Source organism: Dendrobates tinctorius, unplaced genomic scaffold (assembly GCF_039654945.1).
Source record: "Dendrobates tinctorius isolate UK_male_01 unplaced genomic scaffold, ASM3965494v1 ptg000157l, whole genome shotgun sequence".
In the NCBI taxonomy this organism is placed as follows: Eukaryota; Metazoa; Chordata; class Amphibia; order Anura; family Dendrobatidae; genus Dendrobates; species Dendrobates tinctorius.
The window spans coordinates 6447282-6470833 of record NW_027361824.1 but is presented as its reverse complement, the minus strand read 5'-3'; the positions used below and the strand labels follow the sequence as shown (position 1 = coordinate 6470833).

Sequence of the window (23552 nt, the reverse complement as noted above, 5' to 3'; positions counted from 1 at the left end):
AACATGCAGTCTATAGATATACAGAGGGTGAGATACTGCTGCTGCATCTCCCTCCTCCTCTCTCACTGCATGCAGTCTGTAGATATACAGAGGGTGAGATACTGCTGCTGCATCTCCCTCCTCCTCTCTCACAGCATGCAGTCTATAGATATTCAGAGGGTGAGATACTGCTGCTGCATCTCCCTGCTCCTCTCTCACAGCATGCAGTCTATAGATATTCAGAGGGTGAGATACTGCTGCTGCATCTCCCTCCTCCTCTCTCACAGCATGCAGTCTATAGATATACAGAGGGCGAGATACTGCAGCTGCATCTCCCTCCTCCTCTCTCACAGCATGCAGTCTGTAGATATACAGAGGATGAGATACTGCAGCTGCATCTCCCTCCTCCTCTCTCACAGCATGCAGTCTATAGATATACAGAGGGTGAGATACTGCTGCTGCATCTCCCTCCTCCTCTCTCACAGCATGCAGTCTATAGATATTCAGAGGGTGAGATACTGCTGCTGCATCTCCCTCCTCCTCTCTCACAGCATGCAGACTATAGATATACAGAGGGAGAGATACTGCAGCTGCATCTCCCTCCTCCTCTCTCACAGCATGCAGTCTGTAGATATACAGAGGATGAGATACTGCAGCTGCATCTCCCTCCTCCTCTCTCACAGCATGCAGTCTATAGATACACAGAGGATGAGATACTGCTGCTGCATCTCCCTCCTCCTCTCTCACAGCATGCAGTCTATAGATATTCAGAGGGTGAGATACTGCTGCTGCATCTCCCTCCTCCTCTCTCACAGCATGCAGTCTATAGATATACAGAGGATGAGATACTGCTGCTGCATCTCCCTCCTCCTCTCTCACAGCATGCAGTCTATAGATATACAGAGGGTGAGATACTGCTGCTGCCTCTCCCTCCCCTCTCACAGCATGCAGTCTGTAGATATACAGAGGGTGAGATACTGCTGCTGCATCTCCCTCCTCCTCTCCCACAACATGCAGTCTATAGATATACAGAGGGTGAGATACTGCAGCTGCATCTCCCTCCTCCTCTCCCACAACATGCAGTCTATAGATATACAGAGGGTGAGATACTGCAGCTGCATCTCCCTCCTCCTCTCTCACAGCATGCAGTCTATAGTTATACAGAGGGTGAGATACTGCAGCTGCATCTCACTTCTCCCCTCTCACAGCATGCAGTCTATAGATATACAGAGGGTGAGATACTGCAGCTGCATCTCCCTCCTCCTCTCCCACAACATGCAGTCTATAGATATACAGAGGGTGAGATACTGCAGCTGCATCTCCCTCCTCCTCTCCCACAACATGCAGTCTATAGATATACAGAGGGTGAGATACTGCAGCTGCATCTCCCTCCTCCTCTCCCACAACATGCAGTCTATAGATATACAGAGGGTGAGATACTGCAGCTGCATCTCCCTCCTCCTCTCCCACAACATGCAGTCTATAGATATACAGAGGGTGAGATACTGCTGCTGCATCTCCCTCCTCTCTCACAGCATGCAGTCTATAGATATACAGAGGGCGAGATACTGCTGCTGCATCTCACTCCTCCTCTCTCACAGCATGCAGACTCACATACACTACTGTTTTATGAATGCTAAGTTACAGGGATGGGTAGATTTTAATTTGAGACTCGTTTAGCATTCTGAGATGTTAAACAATATATTAAATGAAGTGTCCCTGAAGTGTTATTCTAGGGTGGAGATCAGCAGCTCAGAATCCAGAATTTTTGAAAGAAAAAGAAGAAAGTAAATCACTGGTGAAAATGATTCACGCAGATCCGTGATTCACAAAGTCTGAGCTGATTGATGAATCTCCAGTAATTCTACAGAATAAGAAACATAAATGTAAGATTCTTACCACAGAGGAAAATCTAGAAACAATGTCCAGAAAATGTGTCAGGGTGTCACCACTACAGACTGAATGCAAGGCAGGTACATGCAATCTATTACTCTCTGTTATCAGCCATTACTGGGGGAGGAGACTGTAGGACAGGAGACTACAATCTATTACTCCCCGTTATCAGCCATTACTGGAGAGGAGACTGTAGGACAGGTGCCCACAATCAGTCACACCCTGCTGAGAGCAGCACCTGTCTTGTGAGCTCCAGGACTTCCAGGAGGAGGCCCAGAGTCTGCCTCTCTTCTCCCCAGGGAGAGGCAGGCTTCCTGGGAGCCAGGCATGGCTTCCCAGGCTTCTGTTCCCCGGTCTGTGCCGGCGGGGGACAGAGAGCAGCAGCAACCGGCCCAGGAGGGCGTGAGGAGATCTGGTCGGATGAGAAAGACCGTACCCACCTACTCCAACCCCGAGACGGCTCATCGTCCGCCCAGAGAGGGAGACAGAGGCACCCCAGGCCCCAGGAAGAAGAGCCCAGCAACATCATGGGGCGAGATGACCTCCAGCGAGTCCACGAGCTCCTTCTCCTCCCGAGTGGTCGCCATGTTGCGAGAGTACGAGGACGCCGGCAAAGCACTGACCGGGCTGAAGGAGCAGCTGCGGGAGGCACGGATCCTGAACACCCGTGCCTCTAACAAGGAAAGACCCGCGACCTCCCAGAGGTTTAAAGCCCTCAGAGATGAGGTGGTCCGGTTAGTGCTCCTCCGGGAGGGGATTGAGAAAAGCGCAGGTCCCTTCCTGGAGAGGTTTAAGAACCAGCGGCGGTTCTCTGAAATGAAGGGGTTAAATACCTCGGGAGAACTGCCAGCCGGCGTCCTAAGCGAGGAGGAGGAGGACGATGAAGTCGTGGCTGGAGTCTCTCGTGCTGGAACAAGCCGGGAGAAAGAGTCGCAGAGCCAGCAAGGAAGCGGCCTCCCGGCACGGCAGAGGACTCCGACAACCCATGCTGGAGTGTCAGCGGAGGAAGAGGAGGAGTGCGGTCTGTTGAGGGAGATCAGAGAGCTGGAGTCTCCTGTGGACCTGACCACATTCTCCTTCGGGGAGGACGAGCCAGCGGAGGAGACCAAAAAGAGGAGGAAGAAAAAAAAGATGACACAGGAGGTGGTGAGTTACAAATATGTACCAATGTCTGATGTTACACCTACCACCTCCTGTGTAAACCCCACCAAACCTAAAAGCACGGGCTCTGCAGTGGGTCCGGGGCATAGGCAAGGTGGGGAGAGGAGGAGGACGTCCGGCAATGCTGCCGTCTGTGCGGGGAACAGTGCAGGGGGTGAGGCTGTGGAGGTACTCACGGCGCCGGACATAGGGGACCCCGTGGAGTTTCCCTCCCTGCCTGCTGCGGCTAAGCCAGTTATCACCGGGGCCGAGGAGAGCGGGGGGGATGTCCACGCCGTTGCGAAAGGGGGACGGTGTGGGCAGACTCCATCCCTGCTCACTGCAGCTGAGCCGGCCGACGCCGGGGCTGTGGGGGGCAGGGCCGAGGAGCATGGTGCGGCGAAAGGGGGGCGCACTGTTGTGAGAGGGGCGCAGTGCGCCTCAACAGAGGAAAGGAGGCGCGCAGCTGAGACAGAGCCACAGGAAAAAAAAAAAAATACACAGCAAAAGCAGGGAACATCATCAGCAAGGAACACTGTGCGCTCTGCTGTGACGGGGGGACAGCATGCCCCAAAAAATGATACCAGCACCCCGAAGTCTGTGGCTACAGGGCAGGCAGCCCAGGACAATAAGGGGCACAGTGCTCCAAAAGAACTGCACAATGTCAGCACTGAGCTAATTAAAACGGGTGTGGTGCTGCACCGCTCCCCCGACCCAGCAGGTGTGAGTGCAGAGATTGCAGACACAAGGGAGGAGGGAATGGAGGTGACTGTGGAAGGTGCAGAGAACAGTGGTAATGGGGTGAATGATGGGAGTAGTAGTGGAGTGAATAATGGGAGTTGTGGTGCCGCAAACGTTGGGAGTATTGGTGGAGTGAATGATGGGACAGGTGGTGGAGTGAATGATAGGAGATGTGGTGCCGCAAACGTTGGGAGTATTGGTGGAGTGAATGGTGGGAATAGTGGTGGAGTGAATGATGGGAGTTGTGGTGCCGCAAATGATGGGAGTATTGGTGGAGTGAATGAGGAGAGCAGCACTGGTGTTGGTGGAGGGGAAGTAGGTAGTGGTCCCACTGCCCCCCCAGTGGTGGCGAGGGCTTCAGCCCCTAGCTATTCGGGAGCTGTCACTGCTGGGGGTAGTAGTGCGCCCTTGTCTGGTGGCCCCGAGGATGGTGACTTGCAGCAGCGCTTCCTGGACGCCCTGAAGAAAGGGGAGAGTTCCATCAATGTAGAGGGGAGGGAGGTTGATCTGTCTTTCTGGATAGAGAGACATGGTCTTTCCGCCTTCCGAGATAGAGGGGCAGAGACTGTCTGGTCTCTGCCGACACCGGGGCAGAGGAGTAACCGTAGGAACGTGGCCCGTCTCCAGTGGGTAAGCAAGGATGCCTGTCCTGATCGGTCAAAGGTTGCTGAGCTCCTGCTGGGGATGGGCTTCGCGGCATACGACATCTTTGCCTTGATCCATCCCTATGGGACCTCCTACTTCGATGTCAGCTTCGTGAGACCGGAGGGCCTTGAGCTTTTTTGGTCTCGCCATGAGCTGGCTCGTGGTCGCCCCGAATGGCAAGGTTTTGTCCCTGTCGCAATATCCCGCCAGAACTCGGTCAGGAAGGTGACCGTTTTGACCAGTAACGAGTCACTTTCCTGCATGGACATCTCCACCTGGATTGGTCGATATGGCGACATCGTCGGCATTCCTGAGAAGACCCGCGACGACCATGGTATCTGGTCAGGGGCCTGGACCTTCATGGTGAAATTGAAGGTTTCAGGAAACACTGTTACCCATATACCTTCCTCTACATTTTTGGGGAGGGACAGGATCCTGATTTTCTACCAGGGGCAGCCTAAGGTCTGTCACAGGTGCGGCAGCCCCACACACTTCAGTGCGCAGTGTACCACCCAAAAATGCGCACTGTGTGGGGACCTTGGCCATCTCGCTGCTACCTGTGGCAGGATTAGGTGTAACTTGTGTGGTGACCTCGGTCATCCATTCAGTCGCTGTCCGCGTTCCTTTGCCAATGCGGTCCTGAAAGCGGCGAGTGCGGGACAGGCGAAAGCCGGGACTAATCTTGCCGGTGAAGGGACCAGTAGGGGCGGAGGAGGCAGGGAACCGGTGAGGAGCAAGCTGCCGCCATCCAACATCAGGCGGCAGGAGCAACGCCATGGGAACAGGGGGCAGGGAGTAATGACCCTAAACCCTGACCCAGGTACTTCACTTGCAGCTGAGGATCCTAAAGACAGTGAATTGAGTGAGGAAGTCAGGAGACTTGAAAGGGAGGAGCAGGCGGACGCCATGTCCTCCCAGGAACCCTCATCCAGTGACAGTCTGGATGAGGGAGAGGGGGAATGGTCACAACAAAGGAAAAAGGGTAACCGGAAAACAACCAAGGGTAGGAGTGGGTCCGGGTCTCGAGCCTCCGCTCTGGAGTGCGACCCCTCTGATTCTCTAGCCCTGATCCAGGTGCCATTGGAAGGTCCAGCCGCCCCCCCTCTGGTGGATCTCTCCAACCGGTTCGGGGCCCTCCAGGACTCCCCTGCAGAGGGGGAGGACGGGAGCCCGGAGCCGGAGGTTGCGGACAAGGATGTTGGGGCTCAGGGGGTCGCTGAGTCTTCTTCTCAGGGAGCAATTAAAGGGCCCTCTGGGGGGGGGACTACCTCGGGACCACCAGACAAGGGCCAGAGTGTATGTAAGGAGAGAATGGATGAGTCTGTGTGTCTTAAGCGCACTAAAAGCTCATCATTGTCTGAGGAAGAGGGTGAAGCTGTTGGGGGTGGGAAGAAAAAGGCTATCTAATCCAATCAATCATGATGGCGGCACCCACACCGTTGACGCTGGCAACCATTAATGTTGCCAGCATAAAGTCAGAAGCGGCAAGGTTCACGGCCTTTCATTTTCTCGGCCAACTTGATGCCGACATTTTGTTTTTGCAGGAGACCAGGTTGACTGACCTATCAACCATGCATAAAGCAAGGAGGGAGTGGAGGCATGGGCCCTCCTACTGGTCTCTTGCGGCCGAGCCGTATAGCGGGGTGGCGGTCCTTTTTAAGACCGCAGCGGTTGAATGCAGACGATTAATTGAATTAGAAATGGGGAGATGCTTGATCCTAGATGTCTCCATGGGGGGACAGGAGCTTCGGCTCATTAACATCTACGGTCCCCAATCTAAGTGGGACCGCAAATGTCTCTTCTTGAAGATCAAACCTTTCTTATTTTCAAGTCGGCAGGTGGTCTTTGGAGGGGATTTCAACAACGTCACGAGACCCTGTGATAGAGGAGGTTCTGGGGACCGGCTGACTTATGATTGCGTCGCGCTAAACAGGATAGTAAGTGAGGCACGCCTAGTGGATGTCCACATCCGGCACAACACAGGCAGCACGGGATTCACTTTTTTTAGAGGTAGTCAGTGCAGGTCTAGGATAGATAGGTTTTATTTGAAGGAGGAAGCCGTCTCCTCGCCGTTGTCGGTTGTGGAGGTGGAGTTCTCCGACCACTGTTTGATTATGTTTTCTCTGAACGTTACAGAGACTCCTAGGATGGGAAGAGGTTATTGGAAGCTGAATTCATCACTCCTTGAGGAAGAAGCTGTAAGACAGTCTTTTGAGGATTTTCTTCAGAGCCAGGTACCGCTGCTGGGCCTAAGTAACACTAAGTCAGAGTGGTGGGAGATGTTCAAACATCGGGTGGCGAAATTCTTCCGGCAACTCTCGAACCTCAGAAGCCTGAACAGGGATCGCCTGTATCAGAGCCTGAGGAGGAGACTCGAGCATCTTGTCTCGACTGGAGGTAGCCGCGAGGAGATCTCCGGTGTGAAGTCCTTGCTGAAGAGGTGTCAGTACGATAGGCACGCATCTTTGGTTTTTGAGAGGGACTACGGGAAGTACTACTCGCCCGACCCTTACAGAAGCTGCAAGATGTCAGTGAATAGTAAGATAGTGACGGGGCTGATGGACAGTACGGGATCCCTGAAGAGGTCCAGATCAGGGATCTTGGAGGTCGTCAGTTCATACTACTCACACCTTTTGGGAAGGAGGGAACTGGATCGTGACAGGATGTCGGCTTTCCTGGCTGAAGCTGTTCCGGAGCCAGGGGCTGACCTCTCGCTGGACGTTTTGGCAGAAGAGATCAAAGAAGAGGAAGTGAGACTGGCGATCGATGGGCTCAGGCCCAAAAAATCACCAGGTCCGGATGGCTTAACATCCGAGTTCTTTAGGACCTTTAGGGACTCCTTGGTCCCCCTCTTGACTCAGGTGTTTAATGAGTGTCTCTCCTCGGGCACCCTGCCGAGATCATTAAGGAGGTCAGCTTTGATCATTTTGTCAAAGGGTAAGGATCCGTCACGCATTGAGAATTGGCGTCCCATAGCACTTCTCAATGTGGACAGGAAGGTTTTGGCTAAGATACTTTTCAACAGGCTGGTGAAGTTTGCGCCACGGCTGCTTTCAGAGGCTCAGAACTGTTGCGTTCCTGGCCGTAGCACTTTCAGTGCTGTTCTGGGTGTCCGAGAGGCCGTGGAGCAAGGCAGGGCGGGCCTTTGGAAGGGGTTCCTGCTGACCCTGGATCAGGCAAAGGCTTTTGACCGGGTTGACCACGAGTACCTCTGGTCCACTCTTTTGAGGTACGGTCTGCCTGGGGGGTTTGTGGACTGGCTTAAGACCTTATACGCTGGGGCTGAGACTTTCCCTCTGGTAAATGGGTGGATTGGACAACCTTTCGGGGTAGGATCTGGTGTCCGTCAGGGCTGCCCTCTTAGCCCATTGCTGTACGCGTTTGCGATCGATCCCTTCCTCAGAAGGATCGAGTGTGGACCGTTGGCGGGGGTGGGGATGGGCGGGGTGGCGCCAGAGGCTATCCTGAGGGTAGTGGCCTACGCGGACGATGTCACCGTTTTTGTTTCTTCGCGAGAGGAGGCGATGGTGGTGATGTCAGAAGTGGAGAGCTACTCGGAGGCTTCCGGGTCCAAGGTCAACCGGGACAAGTGTGAGAGTCTCTGGCTGGGAGGCGGGGATCCCGGGTTTGATCTTCCGGACACCCTCCCCGAACCCCAAGAACACGCCAAAGTCCTAGGCATCGAATTTGGCCAGGGTGATTACCCCACGAAAAACTGGGAAGGCAGAATCAAAGGTGTCGCTCAAAAAGTGGACCAATGGAAGGGTTGGTCTTTGACCCTGAGGGAAAGGGTTGGCCTGTGCAAAGCTTTCCTGCTCCCCTTACTAATCTACCTGGGCAGCGTCTGTGTCTTGCCAGAGCCTCTCTGGACTCGGGTCTACAGTCTGTTCTTTCAGATGTTATGGGGGAATAGACTGAACCTAGTCAAGAGGGAGGTCACTTACCGCACGAGGAGACTAGGGGGGTTGAATATGGTGAACCCCGTGGTGTTCCTAGTGAACACCTTTTTGAAGGTCAACGTGGCAAACCTCTGGAAAGAGAGGGCTCCTCCGTGGGTATTCTCCTGCAAGGGATGGTTTCAGCCTTTCTTCCAGGAATGGGAGACAGGGGGAAGATTGAAGGATCTTCGCACACCGCATAGGCATCTCCCGGCTTATGTTACCCCGGTTCTGAAGATGATGCGCCGGTGGGGTCTGGGAATGTGGGAAGTGAGGTCCCTCCCGAGGAAACTCCTCGACATGCGGGTCTTGCTTTCGCATTTTCAGAGTCCATTGGTCCTCAAGGACTGCCCAAGTCGGGATCTAGAGGTTGGGTTGAGTTTGTTAAATTCTAATAGGATCCCCAAGAAGTACTGGGACTTGACTTGGCGCTGCTTCCAAGGTAAGTTGTATGTGAGGGACAATCTGAAGTACAGGAGCTCCGAGGACAGGAATTGCCCCCGTGAGGCTTGTGCTAACATGCTGGAAAGCATGGAGCACTTCCTGCTTCATTGTCCCTTTAATACAGAGGTGTACAACAGGGTGGGAGCTTCCATTGGTTGGCCGCGGCTGGCTACTCTGTCCTATGCCGAGTGGGCCTATGGAGCGTTCGGAGACCTCGGGAGAAGGGACAGAGTCACTTTATTTATAGTCAGCGCAGTGGTCAGGTACTTCACGTGGAACGCACGAGTTTTAGTTTCGACGCAGAGTAAAATCCTCCGTGTAGACGAAGTTTATAGCAGCATTCTAGGTGCCCTGGTGAAGGTCCGTTCTCTGGAGTATGAAAGACTGGGTGCCCGGAGGGCGGCCCATCTCTGGAGGGGTTTCTCCTTCGGGGTGCCTTAGTCCGTTAGTACTCCTATATCCTGGTGGTGGGCTGATGCCTTTTCACTCTAGAGTTTTGTTTTGAATATCAGTCTCCTGGATAGAAGGTTTGCAAGCATCGAACTTGAGCCTTAAGTGGTGAGTACGTAGGTTATGTTCTGCGTTGGTTTATGTATATATTGTATATAGTGTATTGTATATATTGTGTATAATAGAGGGTCTTAGTTAGGTTGGGTGGGGGGATTGGGGGGATGGGGGGTTTTCAACAGCGGTGATAAGAGACTGATCTGGCCTGGTCCAGGCCCCGCCTGGGGAAAAACTTTGGGGCCTGATCCTAGCTCGGAGAAATCCTGAACTTTGTGGCCAGAGCTGGATCAGGGGTGGTGGGATAGTTAGAGTAGATGTGTGTTTTATATATAGTGTTAAAAAAAAAAAAAAAAAAAAATCCCAAAAAAAGGAAAAAATAAAAAAAAAAAATAAATAAAAGGAAAAAATATATAAATATTGTTAATTTTCTATACTATGTTTGTAATTAGGTTTGTCGTAAGTGTGAATGTGGCGGTGTAAGGGGGAGGCTGTGAGGTAAGGCAGTGGGACCAGAGGGTATTAGGTGTGTCTTGTACAATATTCGGACTGGTGTCATATGTTTATATTGTATATAGTGTATATAGTATTGTATATAGGACGGTGTTAATGTAGTTCAGGGTTGTATATAATAGTGTGAATGGAGCTGGGTCGGGGGTTTTACATGATTTTATTTATTTATTATTTTAAGGGGGTGCTGGTGTAATTATTGTAATTTTGTTCCTTTTTTGTTTTGTTTTTTTTTTTTAGTTTTTAATTTCTTGTTTCTTTAATTTAATTTTCTTTTCCCGTTTTGTAGGTCGAGAATTTCCCTTATTGTTTCCATTTCTTGTTTATTTCTTTGTGTTTGTGTCTGATTTTGTCATATTGTTTCTGATTGGAGTTTTTGTTCTATGTTTGTTCTGTTGTGTTTTATTTGTAACGTCGTGAAGGATTTTATAATAATAAAAAAGACCTACAATCTATTACTCCCCGTTATCAGCCATTACTGGGGGAGGAGACTGTAGAACAGGAGACTACAATCTATTACTCCCCGTTATCAGCCATTACTGGGGGAGGAGACTGTAGGACAGGAGACTACAATCTATTACTCCCCGTTATCAGCCATTACTGGAGAGGAGACTGTAGGACAGGAGACTACAATCTATTACTCCCCGTTATCAGCCATTACTGGGGGAGGAGACTGTAGGACAGGAGACTACAATCTATTACTCCCCGTTATCGGCCATTACTGGGGAGGAGACTGTAGGACAGGAGACTACAATCTATTACTCCTCGTTATCAGCCATTACTGGGGGAGGAGACTGTAGGACAGGAGACTACAATCTATTACTCCCCGTTATCAGCCATTACTGGGGGAGGAGACTGTAGGACAGGAGACTACAATCTATTACTCCCCGTTATCGGCCATTACTGGGGAGGAGACTGTAGGACAGGAGACTACAATCTATTACTCCTCGTTATCAGCCATTACTGGGGGAGGAGACTGTAGGACAGGAGACTACAATCTATTACTCCCCGTTATCAGCCATTACTGGGGAGGAGACTGTAGGACAGGAGACTACAATCTATTACTCCCCGTTATCAGCCATTACTGGGGGAGGAGACTGTAGGACAGGAGACTACAATCTATTACTCCCTGTTATCGGCCATTACTGGGGGAGGAGACTGTAGAACAGGAGACTACAATCTATTACTCCCCGTTATCAGCCATTACTGGGGGAGGAGACTGTAGGACAGGAGACTACAATCTATTACTCCCCGTTATCAGCCATTTCTGGGGAGTCCAGTCTCCTCCCCAATAATGGCTGATAACAAGGAATAATGGACAGGGAGAGGCAGACTTCCTGGGAGCCAAGCTTGGCTTCCCAGGCTTCTGCTCCCCGGTCTGTGCCGGTGGGGAACAGAGAGCAGCAGCAGCAGCAACTGGCCCAGGAGGGAGTGAGGAGATCTGGACGGATGAGAAAGACCGTACCTAACAACTCCAACCCCGAGACGGCTCATCGTCCGCTCCAAGAGGGGGACGGGCGCTCCAGGAAGAAGAACCCAACAACATCCTGGGGGGAGATGACCTCCAGCGAGTCCACGAGTATCTTCTCCTCCCGAGTGGTTGCCATGTTGCGAAAGTGTGAGGACGCCGGCAAAGCACTGACCGGGCTGAAGGAGGAGCTGCGGGAGGCCCGGATCCTGAACACCCTTGCCTCCAACAAGAAAAGACCCGCGACTTCCCAGAGGTTTAAAGGTGGTGCGGTTAGTGCTCCTCCGGGAGGGGATTGAGAAAAGCGCAGGTCCCTTCCTGGAGAGGTTTAGGAACCAGCGACGGTTCTCAGAAATGAAGGGGTTAAATACCTCCGGATGACCGCCAGCCGGCGTCCTAAGTGAGGAGGAGGACGACGACATCGTCATGACTGGAGTCCCATGTGCTAGAACGAGCCAGGAGAGTCAGGGGCAAAGCCAACAACAGGGAAGCGGTCTCCCGACATGGCAGAGGATTCCAGCAACACAGACTGTAGTGTCAGCGGAGGAAGAGGAGGAGTGCAGTCTGTTGAGGGAGATCTGAGAGCTGGAGTCTCCTGTGGATCTGACCTGGTTTTCCTTTGGTGAGGACGAGCCAGCAGAGGAAGAAAACGAAGGAGACAGCACGGGAGGTGGTGAGTTACAAATATGTACCAATGTCTGATGTTACACCTACCACCTCCTGTGTAAACCCCACCAAACCTAAAGTTACGGGCTCTGCAGTGGGTCCAGGACATGGACAAGGTGGGGAGAGGGGGAGGACGTCCGGCGACGCTGCCGTCTGTGCGGGGAACAGTGCAGAGGGCGAGGCTGTGGAGGTACTCACGGCGCCGGACATAGGGGACCCCATGGAGTTTCCATCGCTGCCTTCTGTGTCTAAGCCGGTTATCACCAGGGCCGAGGAGAGCGGGGGGATGTCCATGCCATTGCGAAAGGGGGACGGTGTGGGCAGACTCCATCCCTGCTCACTGCAGCTGAGCCGGCTGATGACGGGGCTGTGGGGGGCAGGGCCGAGGAGCATGGTGCAGCAAAAGGGGGACGCACTGTTGTGACAGGGGCGCAGTGCACCTCAACAGAGGAGAAGAGGCATGCGGCTGTGTCAGGGGAGTCATGAGTCAGAAATGTTCCTGCAGAAAAGCAGCAAGGTAAAATTATAACTGGCAAGAATACTGGGCGCACTACAGCGACAGAGGGGCAGTGTGCCCCGGCGGCAAAAAAACACACTAAACCCCCAAAGTCTATGGCTACAGGGTAGGCGGCTGACAAACATTCTGCTCAGGACAGTAAGGAGCACGGTGATCAAAAAACACAGCACAAAGTCAGCAGTGAACCAATTAAAGTGGGTGTGGTGCTGCACCCCTGCCGTGGTCCAGCAGGTGTGAGTACAGAGACTCCAGACACAAGGGAGGAAGGAATGGATGTGACTATGGAAGGTGCAGAGATCTGTGGTAATGGGGTGAATGATGGGTGTTGTGGTGGAGTGAATAGCGGGAGTTGTGGTGCCAAAAATGATGTATTGGTGGAGTGAATGATGGGAGTAGTGGTGGAGTGAATGATGGGAGTAATGGTGGAGTGAATGGTGGGAGTAGTTGTGGAGTGAATGAGGAGAGCAGCACTGGTGTTGGTGGAGGGAAAGTAGGTAGTGGTCCCACTGCCCCCCCCCCCAGCGGTGGCCGTGGCTTCAGCCCTAAGCTATTCAGGAGCTGTCACTGCTGGGGGTAGTAGTGCACCCTTTTCTGGTGGCCCTGGGAACGGTGACTTGCAGCAGCGCTTCCTGGATGCCCTGAGGAAAGGGGAGAGTTCCATCACTGTAGAGGGGAGGTAGGTTGATCTGTCTTTCTGGATAGAGAGACACTGTCTTTCCGCCTTCCGAGATAGAGGGGCAGAGACTGTCTGGTCTCTGCCGACACCGGGGCAGAGGAGTAACCGTAGGAACGCGGCCTGTCTCCAGTGAGTAAGCAAGGATGCCTGTCCAGATCGGTCGAAGGTTGTTGAGCTCCTGCTGGGGATGGGCTTCGCGGCATATGACATCTTTACCTCCTACTATGATGTCAAGTTCGTGAGACTGAAGGGCCTTGAGCTTTTTTGGTCTCGCCATGAGCTGGCTCGGGGTCGCCCCAAATGGCAAGGTTTCTTTCCTGTCGCAATATCCCGCCAGAACGCAGTCAGGAAAGTGACCATTTTGACCAGTAACGAGTCACTTTCCTGTATGGACGTCTCCACCTGGATTGGTTCATATAGCGACATCGTCGGCATTCCCGAGAAGTCCCGCGATGACCATGGTATCTAGTCAGGGGCCTGGACCTTCATGGTGAAATTGAAGGTTTCAGGAAACACTGTTACCCATATACCTTCCTCAACATTTTTGGGGAGGGACAGGATCCTGATTTTCTACCAGGGGCAGCCTAAGGTCTGTCACAGGTGCGGCAGCCCCACACACTTTAGTGCGCAGTGTACCACCCAGAAATGCGCACTGTGTGGGGATTTCGGCAATCTCGCTGCTCCCTGTGGCAGGATTAGGTATAACTTGTGTGGTGACCTCGGTCACCCGTTCAGTCGCTGTCCGTGTTCCTTTGCCAATGCAGTCCTGAAAGTGGCGAGTTCGGGACAGGAGAAAGTCAGGACTAATCTTGCCAGTGAAGGGACCAGTAGGGGCGGAGGAGGCAGGGAATCAGTGAGGAGCAACCTGCTGCCGTCCAACATCAGGAGGCAGGAGCAGCGCCATGGGAACAGGGGGCAGGGAGTAATGACCCTAAACCCTGACCCGGTTACTTCACTTGCAGCTGAGGATCCTAAAGACAGTGAATTGAGCGAGGAAGTCAGGAGACTTGAAAGAGAGGAGCAGGCGGATGTCATGTCTTCCCAGGAACCTTCATCCGGTGACAGTCTGGATGAGGGAGAGGCGGAGTGGTCACAACAAAGGAAAAAGGGTAACAGGAAAACAACCAAGGGTAGGAGTGGTTACGGATCTCAAGCCTCCTCCCTGGAGTGCGACCCCTCTGACTCTCTAGCCCTGATCCAGGTGCCAATGGAAGGTCCAGCTGCCCCCCCTCTGGTGGATCTCTCCAACCTGTTCCGGGCCCTCCAGGACTCCCCTCCGAAGGGGGAGGACAGGAGTCCGGAGCCGGAGTTTGCGGACAAGGTTGTTTTGGATCAGGAGGTCACTGGGTCTTCTTCTCAGGGAGCAAATAAAGGGCCCTCTTGTGGGGGACTAACTCAGGACCACCAGACAGGGGCCAGAGTGTATGTAAGGAGAGAATGGATGAGTCTGTCTGTCTTAAGCGCACTAAAAGCTCATCATTGTCAGAGGAAGAGGGTGAAACTGTTGGGGGTGGGATTAATTCAATCAATCAAGATGGCGGCACCCACCTTGTTGATGCTGGCAACCATTAATGTTGCCAACATAAAGTCAGAAGCGGCAAGATACACAGCCTTTCATTTTCTCGGCAACTTGATGCCGACATTTTGTTTTTGCAGGTGGAGTGGAGGCATGGGCCCTCCTACTGGTCTCTTGCGGCCAAGCCATGTAGCGGGGTGGTGGTCCTTTTTAAGACCGCAGCGATTGAATGCAGATGATTAATTGAATTAGAAATGGGGAGATGCTTAATCCTAGATGTCTCCATGGGGGGGAAAAGAGCTTCGGCTCATTAACACCTACGGTCCCCAATCCAAGTGGGACCACAAATGTCTCTTCATGAAGATTAAACCTTTCTTATTTTTGAGTTTGCAGGTGGTCTTTGGAGGGGATTGCAACAACGTCATGAGACCCTGTGATATAGGAGGTTCCAGGGACCGGCTGGCTTATGATTGCGTTGCGCTAAACAGGATAGTAAGTGAGGCATGCCAGGTGGATGTCCACATCCGGCACAACACAGGCAGCACGGGATTCACCTTTTTTAGAGGTAGTCAGTGGAGGTCTAGGATATATAGGTTTTATTTGAAGAAGGAGGCCGTCTCCTCGCCGTTGTCGGTTGTGGAGGTGGAGTTCTCCGATCACTGTTTGATTTTGTTTTCTCTGAACGTTAGAGACTCCTAGGATGGAAAGAGATTATTGAAAGCTGAATTCGTCACTCCTTGAGGAAGAAGCTCAAAGACGGTCCTTTGAGGAAGTTCTTCAGAGCCAGGTACTGCTGCTGGGCCTAAGTAACACTAAGTCAGAGTGGTGAGAGATGTTCAAACATCGGGTGGCGAGATTCTTCCTCCAACTCTCGAACCTCAGAAGCTTGAACAGGGATCGAGAGGCCATGGAGCAAGGCAGGGCGAGCCTTTGGAAGGGGTTCCTGCTGACCCTGGATCAGGCAAAGGCCTTTGATCGAGTCGACCACGAGTACCTCTGCTCCACTCTTTTGAGGTATGGTCTGCCTGGGGGGTTTGTGGACTGGCTTAAGACTTTGTATGCAGGGGTTGAGACTTTCCCTCTGGTAAACGGGTGGATTGGACAAGCTTTGGGGGTAGGATCTGGTGTCCGCCAAGTCTGCCCTCTTAGCCCTATGCTTTACACATTTGCGATCGATCCCTTCCTCAGAAGGGTCGATTGTGGACCATTGGCAGGGGTGAGGATGGGCGGGGTGGCGCCAGAGGCTATCCTGAGGGTAGTGGCCTACGCGGACGATGTCACCGTCTATTTCTTCACAAGAGGAGGTGATGGTGGTGGTGATGTCAGAAGTGGAGAGCGACTCGGAGGCTTTGGGGCCTGATCCTAGCTCGGAGAATTCCTGAACTTTGTGGCCAGAGCTGGATCAGGGGTGTCGGGATAGTTAGTGTAGATGTGTGATTTTATATAGTAAAAAAAAAAATGTTTTTGTATATTGTGTTTGTAATTAGGTTTGTCGTAAGTGTGAATGTGGTGGTGTAAGGGGGAGGCTGTGAGGTAAGGCGGTGGGACCAGTGGTTGTGTTTTGGTGTCATGCATAATATTCGGGTTTGTGTCATATGTTTATATTGTATATAGTGTATATAGTATTGAATATAGGACGGTGTGAATGTAGTTTGGGGTTGTGTATAATAGTATGAATGAAGCTGGGCCGGGGGTTTTACATGATTTTACATTTATTAATTATTTTAGGGACGTGCTCGTGTAATTATGGTAATTTTGTTTTTTTCCTTTTTAGTTTTAATTTCTTGTTTTTTTAATTTTTTTTTCCCGTTTTGTAGGTCGAGAACTTTCCTTATTGTTTCCATTTCTGGTTTATTTCTCTGTGTTTTGTGTCTGATTTTGTCATATTGTGTTGTGATTGGAGTTTTGTCCTTATGTTTTGTTCTGTTGTGTTTTACTTTGTAATGTCATGTGAAGTATTTTATAATAATTGCTCCCAACCCTGGTCCCCCATGTTATAGAAAGTCAAACCTCCCGACTGCTACACTCAGAAACCCCTCTAATCTTATTAATATTCCCTGCCTGCCATCTGTCTCTCTTAATTGTGCACTTTGGAATTCTCGCTCAGTGTGTAACAAACTCTCCTTCATTCATGACTTTTTCCTTTCTAATTCTCTTAACCTCCTGGCTCTTACTGAAACCTGGATCCAGCAGTCAGACACTACCGCTGCTGCTGCTCTTTCATACGGGGGGCTACACTTCTCTCATACCCCAAGATCAGACAATAGAGCTGGTGGAGGCGTTGGTCTGCTCCTATCACCAAAATGTACCTTTCAGGTTATCCCTCAAGTACCCTCACTTGTCTTCCCTTCTTTTGAGGTCCATGCCGTCAGACTCTACACCCTCTTCTCCATGCGAGTGGCGGTGGTGTATCGTCCTCCCGGCCCCTCCCATCAGTTCCTGGATCATTTTGCCACTTGGCTTCCACATTTTCTCTCCTGTGACATCCCTACCCTCATCATGGGTGATTTCAACATCCCCATTGCTCTTCCCCTCTCACCATCTGCTACTCACCTTTTATCTCTAACCTCCTCATTTGGCCTTTCACAGCTTACTAATTCTCCAACGCATGAAGACGGAAACTCCCTCGACTTGGTCTTCTCTCGGCTTTGTGCAGTGGATGATTTTGCAAACTCCCCTCTCCCGCTCTCTGACCACAACCTTCTTTCATTCTCTATCAAGAACTGCCAGGCTGCTCAGGTCACCCCCACTGTCCAGACTTATAGAAACATACAGGCCATTAACACCCAGAAACTTATGAAGAACTTGCAGTCTTCATTGGCCCCTATCTCCTCCCTCTCCTGTCCTGATTCTGCATTGAAGCATTACAATGAAACACTTCAAAGTGCCCTGGATGAATTTGCTCCTCCTATAAATAGAACACCACAATGCAGACGGCGACAACCCTGGCACACGGTGCAAACACGTTTCCTGCAGCGGTGCTCCAGGTGCGCCGAACGTCTGTGGAGAAAATCCAATCTACCCGAAGATTTCATCCATTTTAAGTTTATGCTTAGAACATACAACACTGCCCTTCACCTCTCCAAACAAACCTATTTCAACACCCTCATCACCTCACTGTCCAATAACCCGAAACGTCTCTTTGACACTTTTCATTCTCTACTCAATCCAAGAGTACAGGCCCCAACCACGGAGCTCCGAGCTGACGATCTGGCCAATTACTTCAAAGAAAAAATTGACCAGATCCGACAGGAAATTATCTCCCAATCACCTCATACCATGCACCGTCCTCCCTCCCCCACTGCATCTAACTCACTCTCTGATTTTGAACCAGTCACAGAAGAAGAAGTAAGCAGGCTCCTTGCATCTTCTCACCCAACTACTTGCACCAGTGACCCATTTCCGTCACATCTCCTCCAGTCCCTTTCCCCTGCTGTCACCCCTCACCTAACTAAAATATTTAACCTCTCTCTCTCTTCTGGTATTTTTCCCTCCTCATTTAAGCATGCCATCATACATCCACTACTTAAAAAACCATCCCTCGACCAAAACTGTGCCGCTAACTATAGACCTGTCTCTAATCTTCCCTTCATCTCTAAACTCCTGGAACGCCTGGTCCACTCCCGTCTTATCCGCTATCTCTCAGAAAACTCTCTTCTCGACCCTCTCCAATCCGGTTTCCGCTCTTTACACTCCACTGAAACTGCCCTCACTAAAGTCTCTAATGATCTGCTAACAGCTAAATCAAATGGTCACTACTCCATGCTAATTCTCTTGGATCTCTCTGCAGCATTCGACACTGTGGATCATCAGCTCCTCCTCACTATGCTCCGTTCCATTGGCCTCAAGGACACCGTTCTCTCCTGGTTCTCCTCCTATCTCTCCGACCGCTCCTTTACTGTATCTTTTGCCAGTTCCTCCTCCTCTCATCTTCCCCTTACTGTTGGGGTCCCCCAAGGATCGGTTCTAGGTCCCCTCCTCTTCTCCTTGTACACTGCCCCTATTGGTCAAACAATCAGTAGATTTGATTTCCAGTACCATCTCTATGCTGATGACACCCAATTATACGCTTCTTCTCCTGACATCACGCCAGCCTTTCTAGAAAACACCGGCGATTGTCTAAACGCTGTGTCTAATATCATGTCCTCACTATATCTGAAACTGAACCTGTCAAAGACTGAGCTCCTTGTGTTTCCTCCCTCTACTATGTACCTATACCCGACATTGCCATTTCTGTGTGTGGTTCCACTATTACTCCCCAGCAACAGGCCCGCTGTCTTGGGGTCATACTTGATTCCAAGCTTTCCTTTGCCCCCCACATTCGATCACTGGCTCGCTCTTGTCATCTGCACCTCAAAAACATTTCTAGAATTCGACCTTTTCTTACTTTTGACTCTGCAAAAACTCTTACTGTTTCTCTTATTCATTCTCGTCTCGACTATTGTAACTCTCTTCTAATCGGTCTCCCTCTTACCAAACTCTCCCCTCTCCAATCTGTCTTGAATGCTGCAGCCAGGATCATATTCCTCACCAATCGTTACACCGATGCCTCTACCTTGTGCCAGTCATTACACTGGCTACCCATCCACTCCAGAATTCAGTATAAACTTATTACCCTCACTCACAAAGCCCTCCATGGCTCAGCACCACCCTACATCTCCTCCCTTGTTTCAGTATACCACCCTACCCGCGCCCTCCATTCTGCTGATGACCTGAGATTAGCATCCTCAATAATCAGAACCTCCCACTCCCGTCTCCAAGACTTTACACGTGCCGCGCCAATTCTTTGGAATGCACTTTCCAGGTCAATACGATTAGTCCCCAATCCCCACAATTTTAAGCGTGTCCTGAAAACGCATTTATTCAGACTGGCCTATCGCCTCAACACATTAACCTAACCTATCCCTGTGTGGCACAGCCAAAAGTTTTACCATAACCAGGTTCCCCGCATCATGTTCCCACATGCTTTATGCATCCATTAGCCCTCTGTGTCTGTACTGTTACACACTTACCCTGATTGTATGGACCAGTCCTTATGTTAACTGTTACCACCCACCTTTCGTGTCTCCCTCTTTCCTCATAGACTGTAAGCTTGCGATCAGGGCCCTCACTCCTCTTGGTATTTGTTATAATCTACTGTATGTGATTATTGTTATGCTGTAATGTCTATTGTCTGTACAAATCCCCTCTGAAATGTAAAGTGCTGCGGAATATGTCGGCGCTATAGAAATAAAATTTATTATTATTATTATTATTATAATAAAAAAGACCTACAATCTATTACTCCCTGTTATCAGCCATTACTGGGGAGAGGGAATACAAATTCTTCCTTTGTTATCAGTCATTTCAGGCTTGTAGAGACTGACTGTCTTTACCGCCTACAATCCTTTCATTATTGATCATCTACAACACACTAATATAAAATATAATATGTCCTCCGGCAAATGCACAATGAGTCCAATAATGAAACACACATTACCAACAAAATCCCATTATCTTCCGCCGATAAGTTTCCATTACTTTAAGTAATCGCTTCTCGCTATTTGTCAATAAAGATAATTTCAGAATGAAACACGAGTGTAATATTGTATCCGGCTGCTGCTCATTCTCCACACATTTACATCCTACATGTGTGAAGTTTATTTCGGGGTATTAAAGGCACCGCCCCATTCCTGATGGCAGACCCCGGAAGCATTGACTGACTTGATCTGGTTTGTTACAATGTATCAGTTTGGAGTTTAGACTGATTACCCTACTAAGGATTTTCTATACTTGATGCAATTGTAACAGACAGATGTATTATGGCTTTGTCGATATTTAGCTTCCTGATGTAAGCCAAAACGTTTCCGTTCACTGAGACAGAAACAGATTTTGAAAAGTATTTCAAACAGAAGAGATGTAGAATATTTTATAGTAAGACAGGGGAGCACATAGAAATCATGGGGCCCAATATTAGAGGTTTTAATTCCCTCCTCCCACAAAAAAATATATATATTTGGTAGGATCACACAAGAACATAACTCACAACTTTGCAGCCTTTACAAAGTCATTTTCCTCCTACTGCAGCCCCAAGATTCTCCTTTCATTGCACCCATAGAGTATGATACCAACAAAAGTGCACCCCAAACACTATATCCTATCTCCCCAGTGAACTCCTCCATGGTACCCTCCACACACCAGTATGATGACCCTAATGTACCCCACCTCAACTCTTCTGGCAAAGTATGGTGACCCCAATAGAGTGTGATCTCCGAAACTGTGACCTCAACACAGCCCACCTGTAGTACTTTATCATGGACCTACATACAGTATAATGGCCCCCATACCTCCTCACATTGTATAATGGCCCCAGCTAGCTCTCCCAACAGTATCATGGCAGCCACACAGCCTTCAACACAATATGATGGACACAATATGATGGACCCCACACAAACCTTCACACTGTATAATTGCTCGTATAAAATATAATGTCCCCCACATAGCCCACCAAATATTATAGAGCAAGCCCCCCACATGGCCCTCTATAAAGTATGAAGACTCCCACATAGCCTTCAAAATATTATAACGGCCCTCACATAGCCCTACAAATATAATGGGCACCATAGTCTTCCATATTGTATAATGCAGTCCCCATAATCCTCCATATATTATAATGCACTTCCCATAGTCCTCCATACAGTATAATGCACTCCACATAATATTCCATACAGTATAATGCACACCACATAGTCCTCCATACAGTATAATGCACTCCACCTAGTATTCCATACAGTATAACGCACTCCACATAATCCTCCATATATTATAATGCACTCCCCTTAGTCCTCCATATAGTATAATGGACTACCTATAGTCCTTCATATAGAATAAGGCACCCACATAGTCCTCCATACAGTATACTGAACTCCACTTAGTCCTCCATACAGTATCATGTGCTTCCCATAGACTTTCATACAGTACAGTGCTCTCCTCATAGTCCTCCATACAGTATACTGCACTCCACATAGTCCTCCATACAGTATAATGCACTCTCCATAGTCCTCCATACAGTATAATGCACTTCCCATAGTCCTCCATATAGTATACTTCACTCCCAATAGTCCTCCATACAGTATAATGCACTCCTCATAGTCCTCCATATAGTATAATGCACCCCAAATTCCTCCATACAATGTAATGCACTCCTTATAGTCTTCCATATACTATAATGCACTCCCCATATTCTACCATACAGTATAATGCACTCCCCATAGTCCTCTATACAGTATAATACACCTTCATAGTCCTCTATAAAGTATAAGGCAGTTCCCATAGTCCTCTATTCAGAATTATGGCAACCACAAGTTACTCATTGATTAAAAAAATACAGTACTCACCTCTCCTCTTTGTTCCCCCGCTCCTCTCGTCTCTGCAGCAAGTGTTTTGAAGCTCCTGTACATCTCAGTGCAGTGGGTGCCATTTAGAGGCCTCATTGTGCCCTCTCCACTAAGATGCCAGATGCAGAGGTGGAATGATGTACACAGTGATTGCACTGTCCCAATGACAAAAGCAACAAAGTTTATTAAGGTGGCGGACTCTGGGATCACAGAATTACCGTAAACCCAGCTGGTAAACGCCCCAATGATCATCAAGGCAGGGTTCAAGGAATAGACTGTATTCATGAGATAACTCCTTTATGTATCTAAGACTGAAGATGCGATGTCATTATGTATTTGTATAAGGATTATTTTCAGTATTTACATTGCAAGATAAAAAATACATTGTAGCAAAATAATCATTCCGGGCAAAATCAAGGCTAAGATTCCTTATAATGTAACGTCTGATCACAGTGGACAAGACATGGAACGTCTGCATTGTTGTAAATTCTGGCATTAGATAAGTGATACGTGGCGTATAAATGACAATACACATGTTTGTTCTCCTGATTACAGAACTACACCGGGTGCCGCTGTATAACGTCTCTAGGATCCGGCCGCTCGGCCACTCCAGGGTCATGTGGAAGCAGCTGCTACCATCTCTTCCTGCCCTTTATGGTCCTGTCCTTCCTGGCAGGGGCTCTCGCCAGCACATCCCAGACGCCATCCTTCATGTTGATACTTAGGTAGAGATATATGTATAAGGGGCAGATCTTAAAGTAAATATAACCGTGTGTTATGTGGGTCACTATATAAATTAATTAAAATTAAAGGGAATCTGTCCGCCCCAGATGATTTTGATCTATTACTATGGGCATACAGGTAATAGAACGATTACACCAGTGCTACCTCTTCGCCACATAGCTGCGGTATTGATCTTCAGAGAAACTCTTAGGCTACGTGCACACGCTGCGGATTGGCCTGCGGATTTGTATCTGGGGAACCGCAGGTAAAACCGCAGGTAAAATGACCTGCGGATTGGCCTGCAGTTTTCCCCTGCGGTTTATCACCTCTACAATGGAGGAGATGGTAAACTGCAGCAGAATCCACAGAAAAGAATGACATGTCATTAGTTTCTGCGGATTCAAAACCGCAGCTTTTCCGCAGTTAAAAATCTGGAGCGTGTGCACAGCAGATTGTAAATCCCATAGGATATCATGCTACTGTACACTGTCTGCAGAACTGCTGCAGATCCGCAGCGGCCAAAACCGCAGCGTGTGCACATAGCCTTATAATGTTACTAGCTGAAGAGCCCGGCGTTGCCCGGGCATAGTAACTATCTGTGGTGAGTTATAACAAATTATATTTCCCCCTCACATCTCTCACTTTCACCTCACTCCTCTCATGTTCCTCTCACTCTTCTCATGTTCCTCTCACTCTTCTCATGTTCCTCTCACTCTTCTCATTTTCCTCTCACTCTTCTCATTTTCCTCTCACTCTTCTCATTTTCCTCTCACTCCTCTCATTTTCCCCTCACTCCTCTCATGTTCCTCTCACTCT

The 23552-nt window shown here is 49.7% G+C and overlaps 1 protein-coding gene across 5 annotated transcripts in view; it reads left to right on the top strand.

Moving 5' to 3' along the window:
* SLCO2B1 (solute carrier organic anion transporter family member 2B1) overlaps positions 1–23552 on the top strand; it is a 196513-nt gene that overhangs the window by 148503 nt on the left and 24458 nt on the right. For all 5 annotated transcript variants that reach the window (XM_073548504.1, XM_073548502.1, XM_073548500.1 and 2 more), the window contains one exon: positions 22569–22738. In XM_073548504.1, coding sequence (XP_073404605.1) covers positions 22569–22738 — 170 coding nt within the window. The remainder of the gene's footprint in view (positions 1–22568; positions 22739–23552) is intronic.